The following is a 15,631-nucleotide window of genomic DNA, read 5'->3' on the forward strand; positions in this document are numbered from 1 at the left end:
ACCTTCAGGGGCCTGCTGAGTGTGCAGTGAAGACACACGCCAAGGAATTTGCTCTTCGCTCCTCCACGTCCTAAGATCGTCCAGCAGGTGTGCTCAGTCCCTTCTCCCCTGGGGCAGCCCCAAAATGTCCTACAGAGAAGAAATTCCTGACTGACACGCTCCTTTTTTCTTAGTGCTGAAAGAAGGTTGGGATCTGGGGAGGACATCACCTCTGTTGGCTGCGCGTCAACTCCTGCACAAAGAGTTGATTTCTGGTCAAACAGGTCAAGCCTCCAGGGCAGACAGGAGAAGGCAGGTAATGGTTAGTAACGGAGGCGGCCAGGGAGAGGCCAGTGGAAAGCGAGCAGGGTTTGGAGGAGGGGAGGGCTAGGGGGTAGATGGGGTCAGAACATGTAGGTCCTGATCCTGAGAGCACGCCCTCCAAGAACCCGCCTTTCCCTTTCCTCAGGTTTTTCCTATTTGAAGATGACCCACATGGGACCCAGAATCCGGTGAAGATTCTTATGGAAACTGTCCATAACCCTCAGATTTTCTTGAACAAACCCAATTACACAAAATATTCTTTTAACGAAGACACTCTGATAGTCATATAACTAAAATATGATTTCGTGGTAATGCTCTGTAAGACTTCCTATAAAAGCGATAATTTTTTATTAAAACTATTTTTAATCATAATTGTTTTAAAGAAAAAACAATAAGACAATATCTTATTATGAAAATATGAACAATCATTTGTGGAACCCCTCTGCGTGAAGTACTAAGGGTACAAAATGAATAAGGTAAGGCTCCTGCCCTCATCAAGTCTAAAACTGTGCAATCTGAATCCTACTATCTCTGCCTTTTAATCTAAGGAAGAACAGGATGGACTCTGGAAGTCACTGGACCTAGGTCCCAATACCCATCTGAGCTGTTCCAATCCTTTAAATAACCCAAGTCCTCCTGCCGGAAGCACATTATCTAACCACTGCCAACTTCTGCATTCCTCTCTGGAAGCCCTCCACACAACTTCCTGCTGGCTTAATTCAGGAACCACGGTTCTGGTACTGTCCTCTCCCCAGCAGCCTCACTTGGTGACTGCCTGGAACTCATTCAACACACTGTCCTGGCTTTGGACATCAGCACACCACAGGGTACCTCTAGCCCGTGCCTCTGTGGGATCCACGGTCTGGGCTGGCCCCTGGCTTGGCCTCACCCTCCATCAGAGAAGTGGAAAGCTTGACTCGCAAGAGGCTCTGAGGACAACAGTCGACCTTCCCTGTTGCTGCCCCCTACCCCTCGGCTGGAGGCAAATTCACCGTTATGCAACTTTAGTCCTTCTCAGCCTGGATCAATGCTTGAAAAAGGGTTTTCCTCACACATCCTTCCCCGCTTCTCAGATCTTTCTGCTCTCTGGGTCATGGCCTTAAGGATGAAGGTTACTGTGGCTGCAGGAGGGGGCAGCAACCATCCAGTTGTGCGAGTTCTAAACCTGGGGGTCATTTGGTAACCTCCTTCTCTTTTACACTCCTTATTCAGTTCATCATTTTTACCTACTTAATTATCCCCAAATCTATTTATTTCTCATTTTCCACTGGTGCCATCACCCTCATCCAAGGCCATGCTCTCTCAGTGGACTATTGAAAGCCTGATACTTGACAGTGCTCTTCTTCCCACCAGTCCATGCTCTGCATCTCACATCACTGCCTGCTTCTACCTGTTCAGCCATCATTTCTCTGACTATAGGGCCTTTGCACATGCTGTTCCCTCTATGTGGAATTCTCCTGCCTTCCTTCCCCTCTTCGACTATTTAATCCTTACTCATCTTTCAGATACAGCTCAAGCATCTCTTGTTCAGGGAAGCATTCACTGATTCCAAAGACTTATGGTTTCCCCATTCTATGCTTTTCCATTACTTTCTGTCATTTATATATTTGTATGATGTTTTTAAATTAACTTCCCTTTCCCCCACTATCCTGTAAATACTATAAACAGAAACTGTATCTGTTTCATTCGCTGCTTAATTCTCAACAATCAATATGGTACCTGACTCTTGGTAGGCAATCAATGAATATTTCTTAAGTGAAAGAATAAATGAATGAAGACTTCATAGTAATACAGAGCTCAGGTTCTACAGCCAAACTGTTCTGTGTTTGACTCTTGGCTGTAACACTTACAAGGTGTGTGACTCCGGGTAAGATACTAGACCGAAGCTTCAGTCTTCATATCTTTTTAAAAGAGGGAATAAAGATTCCTACTTATATTTGTCAAGTTCAAATGAAATATCTGCCAAGTATTTAGTAAAGTGCCTGACACATAAACAGCATGCTAACAAGAGACTACATCCAGTGATACGTCAGCAATAAAAAATTGAGTTCCAGAGTAAAGAGGGAGGCCAGGAAGCTCTCCAGTTAATCAAAGACCCCTGACACTACTTCCACTGTTAAAAACAAAATTATTTCACAGCTGTCTTTTCAGGGAATCCTTCTTTCCTCTCCTCTGGATCAGATTCTAGATAGAAGTAATAACTATGATATATATTTTAGTATGAATGAGTTTCAGAACCAGAGTCCCAAGCTACAGACCTAGTCTCAGGCCCTCAAAGTCATGTACAGCTGAAAAGCCATACGACACATTCACATCCATGAGGAGTTCTGGGTTTTTTCATTTAAATTATTATTTGTATATCTACATAACAAAAGTTTTTATTCTACTTTTGGGTACAGTTTGGAAAGGAAATATTAGACTTTCCAGGATGTATCATTGATTTGTAGTGACAAGAAAGAATATTCTAAATCAGGGTTGTTCTGGAAAATTCAAGCGCTTTGGTTTCTGTAAGCTGAAGTTGGTCTATAGATGGTATAGGAAACAAAGCATCTTCATTGTTTCCACAGTATTGCAGGCTTCAAACAAACTCTTACAGCAGAACCTATTCATAAATTTCAAACTATCAGTACAGAAAGAAACAAAGCAAAATAGTAACAATGTTCTCACTCAGGGGTTTGGAACGGTAATTCCTATTCTCCAAAAGCTTCAACCTGCTGGCCACTAAAAAAATAAAACTCTGGAGAGGAGCAGAAGACAAGGCAGCTTTAGAGTCTGACATGTCCTAAAGGGATCATCCCTGTGAGTAGGGAGACACACACCCAGAGGAGTGACAACTCACCTCTTCCTTTCTCAAAATTACCTACTTCACACAGGGGCCAGCAAACGTTTTCCATGTAGGGCCAGAGGGTAAACATTTTAGGCTCTGTGGGACACTGAGTCTCTCTTGCAACGACTCAACTCCACTCTTGTGGTGTAAAAGGAGCCACAGACAATATGTAAAGGATTGAGTGTGGCTATGTTCCAATAAGACTTTATTTATCGACATTAAAATTCAAATTTCATGTAATTTTTATATCACTATTATTCTTCTTTTGACTTTTTTCCCAATTGTTTAAAAATGCAAAAACCATTCTTAGCTTGCAGACCTTACAAAAACAGGCAGTGGCTACATTTAGCTAGCTGCTATTTTCTGATTCCTGACTTAAGACACATAAATAAATACTAACTCACGCCTACTGATTTCCTAACTGCTCTTCAGGTCTTCCAGATGAGAACAGCAGGCCTGCCCCTAACTGGACCATAGAGGTTGTATGTTGCACTGTAGAGACCAAAGAATGGAACCAGTATACAAAGAATAAAAAATTCCATGACAGAACACTTTACACATACGTTACAGTTTATCAGGCAGCTTCACAAACAGGAAGCTTTTATTTGAGCCCTTCACAACTCTGAGAGGCAGGCAGGGCAACAATTAGAGTCCCCGATGATAACGATGGCAATTGAGGTTTAGAAAGTCCAAAATAAAGTTGTAAAAGTAATATGTAATTGAGCCACGGACAGAATCCCCACTTCTAGCTCTAGATGCACAGCTGAAAGGCAAAAGACACAGAATTTGTTGCTAAATGCACCTATCTTTGAGAATTCCCCATGAATTCAGCAGCAGATAACTTGAGAAAATAGAAAATTTTAACAAAGTAAATGTTAATACTATGCACAGTATGGGTCTGTATCCTTGTCCATTATCCCAAACTCAATTTTTGTCTCCACTGCTGCACTGGGTGAATACTGTCCCCCCCAAATTCATGTCCACCTCAGACACGTGATCTTATTTAGAAATAGGGCCTTTGCAGATTAGTTAATTATGATGAGGTCATACTAGCTCATAGTGGGCCCTAAATCCAATGACTGATGTTCTTATAAGAGAGAACACACAGAGATGCACACAGGGCAGAAGGCCGTGTGAAGACGAAGGCAGATCAGACGCAGCTGCAAGCAAAGGAACGACAAGGATTGCGAGCAACCACCAGCAGCCTGGAGAGAAGCATGGAACTGATTTCCAATCAGAGCCCCCACAGCACGCCGCTGCTGACACCTTGATTTCAGACTTGTAACCTCCAGAACTGTGCGAGATTAAATTTCTGTTGTTTTTAGCCACCCAGTTTCTGGTAATTTGTTACAGCAGCCACAGGAAACTAACGTGGCTGCCCACTGGTGCTTTATACTCAAGAAATACCTTTGAATGTTGTTTCCCTAAAGACGTTACTCATGGTGACTCCACACTCAGAAGAGCCCTTTCCCATCCTGCTTCATTCTGCTCACCCACATCTGTCCTTCAAGAATCAGCTCAGTGGCACCTTCTCTAGGAAACCTTGTCCTGCCCCATCCTCCCGGGAAAGGTTGGGGACCCCTCCCCTGGGCCCAGATGGTAGCCCGGGCCTATGTCTATGGTGGCACCTATCACACTCTATTAAAACCCTTGATTTGCACATCAGCCCCCCCACTAGATCCTGATACCTGTTGGCGAAGGTTCCATGTCTTTCCTTGTACCTCTAGCACTTAGTAGATGCTTACTACCTGTCTCGGGAAGTGACATGGGGAGTTAGTTTGCAGGACCAGAGGAAATTTTGTTTTGTTTTATATTTTCCCAGCCTTATCTCTGCCACTCATCAGCTGTGTGACCACAGTCAAGTTACTTTTCAGTTTGCTTCTCTGTGAGGATAATGATAATTCCCACTTTATACAGGAGCTGGGAGGATTAAATGTGTTAATGTATGGAAAGCATTGAGAAGTGCCAGCTACTATTACTGCTTTGCCCCAGAGCAGCAGTGTTCTCTGGCTCCGGACCCAGCGATGGCTTCAATGCCTCCAAATAAGATACAATTTCAAGAAATGTGGAAGAAGCCTGGGAACAGGATTTAGGGAAGCAGGGAGGGTGTTGATCTCAGGCCTAACAAATTTGGGCAAGTCCGGGTAGTTCTTTGGGCCTCATTTTCACCTTTGTAGGAGCAGCCGGGGTGGGATGAGATTGAGTCCTCCCAGCCCGGAGGCCAGGATGTTTAGGACCTGTGAAAGTGACACCAGCGGCTCTCAAGCTGTGCTGAGTATTTCAGACCTAAGAGACATCACATAAATATTTAGGAGTGAGAACCCTGATCACACTAACCAGATGTCAGGTTTCTCCACTTAGAAGGAATTATATTAACTCCATGTAAAAACACTATTTACTCAATACTGACTGATGACTTTGGTTGGCAGTTACTTATCTTGACAGAATAAAAATAAAAGTAAAACTAAATCACCTTTTTACTTAAAAGTGCTGTTTCTCAAACAGACAATTTTTTTCAAAGCATGTGATCCATGGGTGAGAAGATAATAATAAAAAGGGCCATTGGTGAAAATCTGAGACTCCATGGATTAGAATGATTTCTAAAGTCCTTTTTGGCTCTAATGCTCATGGGATTACTGAAAATTTCTCTAAGGCAATCAACTATAACAATTTATTTCGCATTTAATTTTACTCTGTGGCCTCCAGGGGAAAGTGTCATGCTCTAAAATTTCAGAGAAAAAACACAGAAGATCCAAATGAGGATGCTAAAGAGTAAGCATGTGAAGGGTGAACTTAAAAAGCTGGAAATGCCAGGACAGGAGACAGAAAAGGATTTAAGTTTTTAAAAAACAACAACAGGGGCCGGCCCCATGGCATAGTGGTTAAGGGCACGCGCTCTGCTGCTGGAGGCCCGGGGTTTGGATCTCCAGCATGCACCGACGCACTGCTTGGCAGGCCATGCTGAGGCCACATCCCATATAAAGTGGAGGAAGATGGGCACAGATGTTAGCCCAGGGCCAGTCTTCCTCAGCAAAAAGAGGAGGATTGGCATGGATGTTAGCTCAGGGCTGATCTTCCTCACAAAAAAAATAACCACCACCACAAAAGGTCAAATGACCTGGAGCAGAGATGGCAACAGACCTTGGGAATAATAACAGGCACTTGCGTTCACCTGTATGTAGATTTGGAGTCACTATGTACTCCCAGAGGGGTAGGAAGAGGGAGGGAAGGATGGCTGCCATGACTCACCAGCCCGTCAATGTTAGGAATCACTCTGGGCCTGAGGTGCAGGTGGGGTCAGGGTGTGGAAGAGCAACAAGAAGTTTTCTGTTTTCAGAAGCCACTCACTTTGTTGGGTATTCAGGGCAGCCAAGAAACTGTTCTCAATCAGGTCACACTGGGATACAAACCTGTCACAGCCCCTGGAAGCAGGGCAGGTGGGAGGATGGGCAGGAATGGAGAGGCAGGTGGAATAAAGTATTATTTCTCTCCAAGAACACAGGGCGCTGGTGGAGAGAGGATCAGTAACAATACTGCATGTAGAAAGAGCTTTGAAAACAAAGTGGTAAACCCATGAGTTACCCTCACTGGGCCTTATGATAAACCTACATATTAGAAGTTGTTAGGATCCCCATTTTACAACCCTATTTTACAACTCTCTGGAAATAAACGAAGACCAACCAAACAAGAACAAGAAAGGCTATTCATTTAGAGCTTGCTCTAGCAAGGGAGTCAGCCAACACCACCTGTGTTTGGAGGAGACTCAAAGGCAAGCAGAGAATTGGGAAAGCTTTATAACGGATAAAAAGGGAAGGTTTCAGTTGTGCCCTGATTGGAGGCTGCCAGCATGGGGAAGCTGTTGGTGGGCTAACTAGAAGCAGACATCCTATATGACTGGTTAGGGGTGCATATCTGGCTGTTTCTGTTTGGTCCTAAGTTGGAATTGGGGTCAAAAATTAGGGAAGCCATCAGCTATTAATCAAGTCCTGGCCATTTGGGGCCTATTGTTACAAGGTTACTGTTTGGCTTCCTGGATTGTTACTAGAAATAGTAGTCTGACTTCCTATAAGACTGACTGACAGCGGGCAGGTTTCCTGGGATGGCGACTGTACATTAATCAGTTGGTTTTCTGGACTGGTTGCTGCAGGTTGTGGGTCAAAGTTCTATTATATACATTACCTGACCATTGTCTATTTGTATATTCAGTCTCTCAACCCTTAGATGTGAGTCTGTACAAAAGATAGTTCGTCGAAATAATTACCAACATTGACACTCAGAGCCCTGGAGAGGGACTGGGGCTGGCTTGCACACTGCATCCAATATCTCAAGATGCCTAATGGAAATGATACATTCACCTATGAAATGTACACACAGCCTAATAAAAGCGTCAACCATCTCTTACAAAAAAGTAAGATCATCAAGTTGCTTTTCCTGTTTACTGATTTACTTTCATACTATGATTAATAAATTACAGAAAAAATGATTTAATAAATAAATCATTGGTAGATCAAAGTTTTCAAAACCCAGGATACAGCAGAGGAAAAAGTTATCAAAGAGGTTTTTGGTAAAGAATCCTTGCAAATACTTCTTGCTCTAAAATCCAAACATCTTCCCCTCTATGGACTGACCCCGAGGTCTCTGGTAGAACTGGAGCCCGAGTCAGGTGAATCACGGGTCTAACCATGTTCTCGAGTAACACCAGCCCGAGCCCAGTGCCCGCTTCTGCCTGCCTGATCCAGCCCTCCCTAGGAGCTCAGATACAAGTAAGCGAAACACTCATGATTAGAACTTGAGTGGATGGAAAATAATCTGTGTCAAAGAGCCAAGTGTCAAGTTTCCATGAACCCTATTGTTTCTGACTATTAGGATAAGACACTCAATGGCTATTGACTGAAGAGATACAGGCACCAAGACTGGATAATTTCAAAGGGGAAAAAAAGCCTAATTCTGTTCTCTCTGTTAATAGATACCTGATGGGAAGCGTGACTCCAGTGTAGCTACAGGATTCTGAGATGACATGAAAGCTGGCTTAGACCGACTCTCCCGTGGCTTCTTAAGTTCTTTTGACAGCAATGTACCTAAGAATGCACCTGTCCCCCTTCCTCACTCCCACCGCCTGCATCTGGTACAATCCATTCAAGCCCAAAGACCCCGTTCGAATACCAGCTCTTCAGGAACACTGTCCCTGACTGGATTGCCCTGGCGTGACTCACTTGCCCTTTGTCTCCATGGGACTTTGTGCAGAATGTTAATAAACACCTGCACTGTGGCATTATCGCTATTTTTTATACAACGTTAATCTCCCTCACTATACTATGAGTTTCTTTAAGGCAAGTCTGGGTCTTATTTATCTGTTTCCTCAGTGCCCGGCATGTAACAGTGCACCTTATTTCCTATCATTTCATTTCATATTGACAAAAGCGCATTGAGGGAAATATGATTATTATAGCCTTATTGAGGAAACTGAGAGAGAGCAATTATTTGCCCAAGATCATAATGCTAAGAGCTGACAGAACTAGACTCAGTCCCACTTCTCAGCAGCTTGCAAAGTTTTCCTGACATCTTTTGCCTCCAATAAGCTCTAAATGCTGCTTCACCAAGGCAGTAAAGAAAACTCCACTTCTCTGAAAAGATAAACAAAATAGACAAACCTTTAGCTAGACTCACCAAGAAAAAAAGAGAGAAGGCTCAAATAAATAACATCAAAAATGAAAGAGGAAAAATTACAACAGACACCTAAAAAATACAAAAGACTATGAGAGACTACTACGAAAAGCTATACATCAACAAATTGGATAATCTAGAAGAAATGGATAAATTCTTAGAATCATACAACCTTCCAAAACTGAATCAAGAAGAAGTAGAGAATTTGAATAGAACAATCACCAGCGAGGAGGTCGAAACAGTAATCAAAAACCACCAAAAATATAAAAGTCCAGGACCAGATGGCTTCCCTGGTGAATTCTACCAAACATTCAAAGAAGACTTAATATCTATCCTTCTCAAACTCTTCTAAAAAACTGAAGAGGAGGGAGAGCTTCCTAACTCATTCTATGAGGCCAACATTACCCTGATACTAAAACCAGACAAGGACAACACATGCAAAAGAAATTACAGGCCAATATCACTGATGCACAAAAATCCTCAACAAAATACTAGCAAATCACATACAATACATTAAAAAGATTAAACACCATGATCAGGTGAGATTTATTCCAGGGATGCAGGGATGGTTCAACATGCGCAAATCAATCAACGTGATACACCACATTAACAAAATGAGGAATAAAAACCACATGATCATCTCAATAGAAGCAGAGAAAGCATTTGACAAGACACAGCATCCATTTATGATAAAACTCTGAATAAAATGGGCATAGAAGGAAAGTACCTCAACATAATGAAGCCCATATATGACAAACCCACAGCTAACATCATACGCAATGGAGAAAAACTGAAAGCTATCCCTCTAGGAACAGGAACCAGACAAGGATGTCCACTTTCACCACTCTTATTTTACATAGTATTGGAAGTCCTAGCCAGAGCAATCAGGCAAGTAAAAGAAATAAAAATGATCCAAGTTGGAAAGGAAGAAGTGAAACTGTCACTATTCGCCGATGACGTGATTTTATATATAGAAAACTCTACAGAAGCCACCAAAAAACATTTATAAATAATAACTGAATATAGTGAAGTTGCAGGATACAAAATCAACATACAAAAATCAGTTGTGTTTCCATACACTAACAACGAAGTAGCAGAAAGAGAAATTAAGAATACGATCCCATTTACAATTGCAACAAAAAGAATAAAATACCTAGGAATAAATTTAACCAAAGAAGTCAAAGACCTGTACACTGAAAACTATAAAACACTGTTGAAAGAAATTGAAACAGACACAAAGAAATGGAAAGATATACCATGCTCATGGACTGGAAGAATTAACATGGTTTAAATGTCCATACTTTCTAAAGCAATCTACAGATTCAGTGCAATCCCTAGCAAAGTTCCAATGACATTTTTCACAGAAATAGAACAAAGAATCCTAAAATTTATATGGAACAACAAAAGACCCTGAATAGCCAAATTAAAATAGAAATACCATATGATCCAGCTACCCCACTACTAAGCATTTATCCAAAGAACATGAAAACATGAATGCATAAAGATATATGCACCCCTATGTTTATTGTGGCATCATTCACCATAAAAGCCAAGACATGGGGGCAACCTAGGTGCCCATCAAGGGACGAATGGATAAAGAAGATGTGGTATATATATATGCAATGGAATACTACTCTGCCATAAAAAAAGATGAAATCTTACCATTTGTAACAATATGAACTGACCTTGAGGGTATTATGCTAAGTGAAATAAGTCAGAGGAAGAAAGTCAAACACCGTATGATTTCACTCATAAATAGAAGATGAAAACAACCATAAACAATCACATACAGACAGAGATTGGATTGGTGGTTACCAGAGGGGAAGGAGGGGAGCAGGAAGGCAAAAGGAGTGACTAGGCACATGTGTATGGTGATGGATGGTAATTAGTCTTTGGGTGGTGAACATGATGTAATCTATGCAGAAATTGAAATATAATGATGTACACCTGAAATTTATATAATGTTATAAACCAATGTTAGCCCAATAAAAAAATTTTTAAAGAGGAAAACTCCACAGTGTTCCAGATTAGTCCGTGTATTAACAGCTTATTTTGGGATGCTAAAAGGCATGCTTAGAAGTCATTAACACCAGCCCTGATGCTCACTACCTTTGGTCATATGCTGTTCTCTTGTTCTTTTTCTCCTGTGAAGAATACACAAGTACAGTTTTTGTCAAGTTTCTTCACTGATCACATATTCATTTTTAATAAGAAAAGAAGACCGACATCTATATGGCAGCAGAAGGAAAACAGGATCATAAGCACAAGTGATAGCTGGGATATAAATTCTATGCCTGCAGCCTCCTCAGAACTCAAAAGCCGAGGAAATTCGGTATATAATCCACAGGGTTTACCATGGAGGGCCTCTGCAATGGATGGATATGAATATTCCACTCATTATGAAAAGCAACTCCTGCTGGGAGGAAGGAATATTTATTTCATCAGTCTTTGCCTTGGCCTGGCTGAAGTAAACCCTTTGCTCTGACTTTACACCCTGAAAGCAACTTTCTAATTGCCATTTTTCTTCCAAGTATATGGTCCCTGAGGGAGAGGGGGTGCTGATCAAAAACCTTGAGTATTTTTATTTGCAAGACGTGCACAGTCTTCATTATAAATTAAAGAATTGGCATTCTGTTTTACACACCAAATGAAAAATAAAATATGTAAAAAGCAAAGTATCTGATATTTCTGACAGGTCTGCCCTCAGGTCATGTCTTCTCTGTCTGCTGATGGCTCCTGTCTCCCCTCACCCAGCCTCTCTCTGTCGCAGCACCTCTGTACATTCTTTCTCTGTGTGGTCCCAATGCAATAGCAGCAAAAATCTTCCAACTCTAGACTGGCAAGTTCTGGCAGGAAAAAGAAAAACTTGCTCCCATGTAATATTTTCTGTAATATTTGATGAGAACTATTTCTATTTACTTAGCTTTCCCACTAAACTGGACATGACTACAATTCCTAGACCCGCAAAGTAATTAGCAAACAGAACAAATCCTCCAAGAATATCACATGGTGCAGATACTCACATTTTCTGACCGGAGCCTCTTGGCAGGACACCCACCGTCCCTTGGGTGAAGCATGTAATACAATCGGACTTTGCTTGCATGTTTTCGACTCTGGGAAGGAAAAGCAGAAGAAGATACTGTGAAAGAGAAGGCATTTTAAATCCTTGGAAACATCACCACTGCAAATGCCAAGAAGTAATTGCATTAGAAAACATGTTCCCATGCTCCTGTGAGTTACATGGGATGAAGTTTCAGATGGGTTAAGTGACTTGCCCAAGGTCATAAAGCCAATATAATTTCAGGATTAGAGAACACAGTTAATGAAAAAAGGTAAAAACACAGAGATCTTTTAACCTGGGGTGAATAATATATTTAACTGTCTTCAAAAGTAAGAACAGGTCAGCAAAGGGAATAATATAAGGATCATCTGTGATGAAAAGCCAGGTCCCCTACCTGCTCTCTCGCTCCCGACGTCCTGCCGTGAGGAGGTGGGGACACCCCCCTGGGAGCTGGCACACACAGCTCCTCCAACAGAAGTCTTTTCTGCTGGTTCTCCCAGTCCTTAGCCTCCTAATAAGCTATTGAAAGGGATTTTCCAAGGTCAGATATCAAGAGCAAACAAAAGATATTGTATCCAAGTCGGAGGGCTAACCAGAGCCCAAGCTACATGCAAGCAGACATACGAAGTTCAACTAATAAAAACCTACCTCCTGCAGGTTTAGCAAGGCCACGGATTTCTGCCTGTACTGACGGGTCCATGACCGGCGTGGAGAAATTGATCCCTTCCTACTTCCGTCTTTCCTCCACTCCTTTGCTCAACTGACAGCCCACCTGAACTCCCCTCACCCTTAATGAATGTTGACTTCCAAGACGCTAACTGAGGCAGGATGGTGGAGTGAAAAGAGCACTATAATACAACAGTCAGAAGTTCTGCACCTCAGTTCCGGCCTTACCACTCTCTAGCGTGTGACACCGAACAAGTCACTTACTCTAATTTGGGTTTATTTTACCCAAAATGAGTCTCATATTCCCCACGTACAAAATGAATATAATAATATTTATTAGGGCTGCCATGAGAATCAAATGAGACATTGCCTGTGAAAAATTGCAATCCACATAATGGAAACATTTCTTACTACTGACTACGCCAGTCCCTAACTTTGGTTGTACTGTGGTTTCTATAGTGTGAATTCTCCTTGAACCCACTGCTACCTAATTCCAGTCTCCTATCCCCTTCCGTTACTCAGAGACTATTTCTTTCTTTTCCAGGCCTTGGTTCCACTTTGCCTTTATTTCCAGCTGGGTTCTAGCTGATGGTTTGCCTTCATGGATTAGCCACAAAGGCAAAGCGATTTTCAGAGCACATGCAGCAAATTGCATCTTGTTTACAGGATGTATTATAAATCCCTTCCATCTGGTTTTCCTCATTTATCACTTTTTTGATTCCTTTATTGTGCCTAGAGCAAGAAGACTGTGCTTCTAATCAGTCCCTGAACACTTTTAAGGCCTTTAACATAGGTTTAAAAGTACTAATGGAACATGAAAAATATTACAGATGTCTAAAAGTACTAAAGTATGATTTTGAAATATATTTGTAGCCATTTCGAGGTTGCATAGTGAGTTTCAATCAAGGTTATCTGGACTCTTGTTTGCCTGAAAGATTGGGAGGACAGAGAAATAGAGACTGATCTGGACCTACGTCAGATGATTGCAACATCATTCTTCAGCTTCTGCGTGTCTTTGAGAATGATGCAGTGCAGACTAGCATTTTCCTTCTGCAGATAAATACGTTGATTACTAATATCTGTATACATTTTCTACAGTTTTGTTGGTTTTTTGGAGGTAAGGGGTAGCGGTAATATTAGGAATACTGCTACAGTCAAAAAAAAATAAAAAAGAACATTTAAAAACCTGCAAGACACTGAACGTGGCCCCAGAGCCTGGCTGGTGCAAAGCACACCAGACAGGTAATTGGTGAAAAGATGAAGTGCTAACAGTGTGAGCTCAAATCTGGCTGAGGTGGGTTTTCAGTTTTGCATTTGTTACCATAGAAGAACTTCTTATCACAGTTCCTGCGTCATCAATCTACTCAAATCCCTGGATTCCCAGAGAAAAAAACGTGGCAAAATTGGAAATATCATTAGTGATGAGAGATGTTGGGATTTGAGGCTTATTAGCAATTTTGTTCATTAAACGCCTGTTTTCTTCCTTCAGCTTCCCCAGCCTCCAGGTTTGATGCAAGGACTGACTACAGTACAGCTGCCTCCGTTGCCCTTGTGAATGGGTGAAGAGAAACAGAGCTTTGGCCAACACCGCCTGATTCAGGAATGATGGTGGAGGCATTCTCATTCATCATTTAGCTGTGTCCCTTTTGCCTGGTCATCTCTCTTGCTTCCCCTTGCTTTTTCCAGGCTGCCTAGGCTGGATCCAGTGCCTTCCCCGCCCACAAGCCAACCCTGACTTTGGGCAGGAAATAAAAACCCCAAAGACAGTCCACTTCTCAGTGAGAGGAGTGTGGGGTCACCCTCCCAGTTAATTTGATTCAAACCCCAAATCACTTCCAAATGATGTTGGTTGACACAGGAAAAGAGGTTCCTAGCAGAATGTTCATGGGTGCCCCACAGCTGGCCTGCCTCCACTCTGGGCCTTCAGCGTTAGGGTGGAGCTCTGCTGGTGACTCCTGCCCTATCTTCCTGACATGCTCACTTCCTTCTTAAGATGGGACACGGAGTCTCCTACACGGTCTTCCTCCCACTGGCTGCTCTCAACCCCTTAACTACCCCAAATTGCTTGAAATTGGCACAGTAATCTCACTCCTTTCAATTTATTCTAAAAACAAAAACAAAAACATCCTTCCCTACAAAAAGTTAAAATTACTTTTGAGCAAAGATATTAATTGCAGCATTATCTAAACAGGAACAAAAAAATTGGGAGACAACTACATACTGAAAATAAGAGAGTGGTTAAAGCAGCCACAGAATGCCCTATGTCAGTCAGCAACTGAAAGAAAAATTCTTTCTCCATGATGAATATGGAATAAAAAATGCTGAACTCAAAATAGTTTGTATACTGTGATTAAATTATATAAATATTTATAAGTATATCAATCATAAGTGAAAAAGAAAAAGAAAAAAAGTATGATTTATTAGTGTAGAGAGAGTATGGATGGTTTTCATTTTTTATTTCCGTAACAAATTTGCCTTTAACGTAAAAATAATAACTTCCCAATGCTCAAGCGATTGTAATTCCTCATTAAGTGTACTTTTTACTCACAATGATTGTAATTAGCAAAAATCATAAATGTTCTGGAATGCTTTTAACATATACTGGTATAATTGATCACATTTCCATCTCTTTTTTAATGTGTTATCAACATTCAAAGTGCAAATTTTTTTCATTGCAATAGTTGGTAATTAGATGAGCCTCCTTAACCCAAGAGCAATACATGTTACTTCAAATTTTAAAACTTCATTTTGGTACATACAAAAGCCATGGTAAATATGTGTGCTTTTCACAGTGCAGTCACTTGCTCTTCCTATGTACGAACAGAGATGATGGGGCCGGGTGGTAAATGCCGTCCACACAACCAAAATGAGAAGACCTGGAAGAAAGCTACTTCTGAAACTGGCTTATGTCGTCCAAATAAACATGAGCAACAACAAACCCTTATGACTTTTCCAAAGCCTTATTAATACCTAAAACTTGCACTGCTTTTAGCAGTTTCAAAAGACTGCTAACTGAAAAGAACTTTAAGGAGAAAAAAAATGCCTTACATGTTAAATGTATATATGACAGAGTTTCAGGAGGAAAGAGGACCACTACTCTAAGAGAAACG

The 15,631-nt window shown here is 41.5% G+C and overlaps 1 protein-coding gene across 1 annotated transcript in view; it reads right to left on the bottom strand.

The window, feature by feature from the left end:
• ZMAT4 (zinc finger matrin-type 4) overlaps positions 1 to 15,631 on the bottom strand; it is a 204,392-nt gene that overhangs the window by 75,492 nt on the left and 113,269 nt on the right. Inside the window, exon 3 of the mRNA XM_004441187.3 lies at positions 11,818 to 11,907. Within this exon, the coding sequence (XP_004441244.3) occupies positions 11,818 to 11,907 (90 nt within the window). The remainder of the gene's footprint in view (positions 1 to 11,817; positions 11,908 to 15,631) is intronic.

Source organism: Ceratotherium simum, chromosome 28, assembly GCF_057802395.1.
Source record: "Ceratotherium simum simum isolate JZ-2026a chromosome 28, ASM5780239v1, whole genome shotgun sequence".
Taxonomy (NCBI): Eukaryota; Metazoa; Chordata; class Mammalia; order Perissodactyla; family Rhinocerotidae; genus Ceratotherium; species Ceratotherium simum.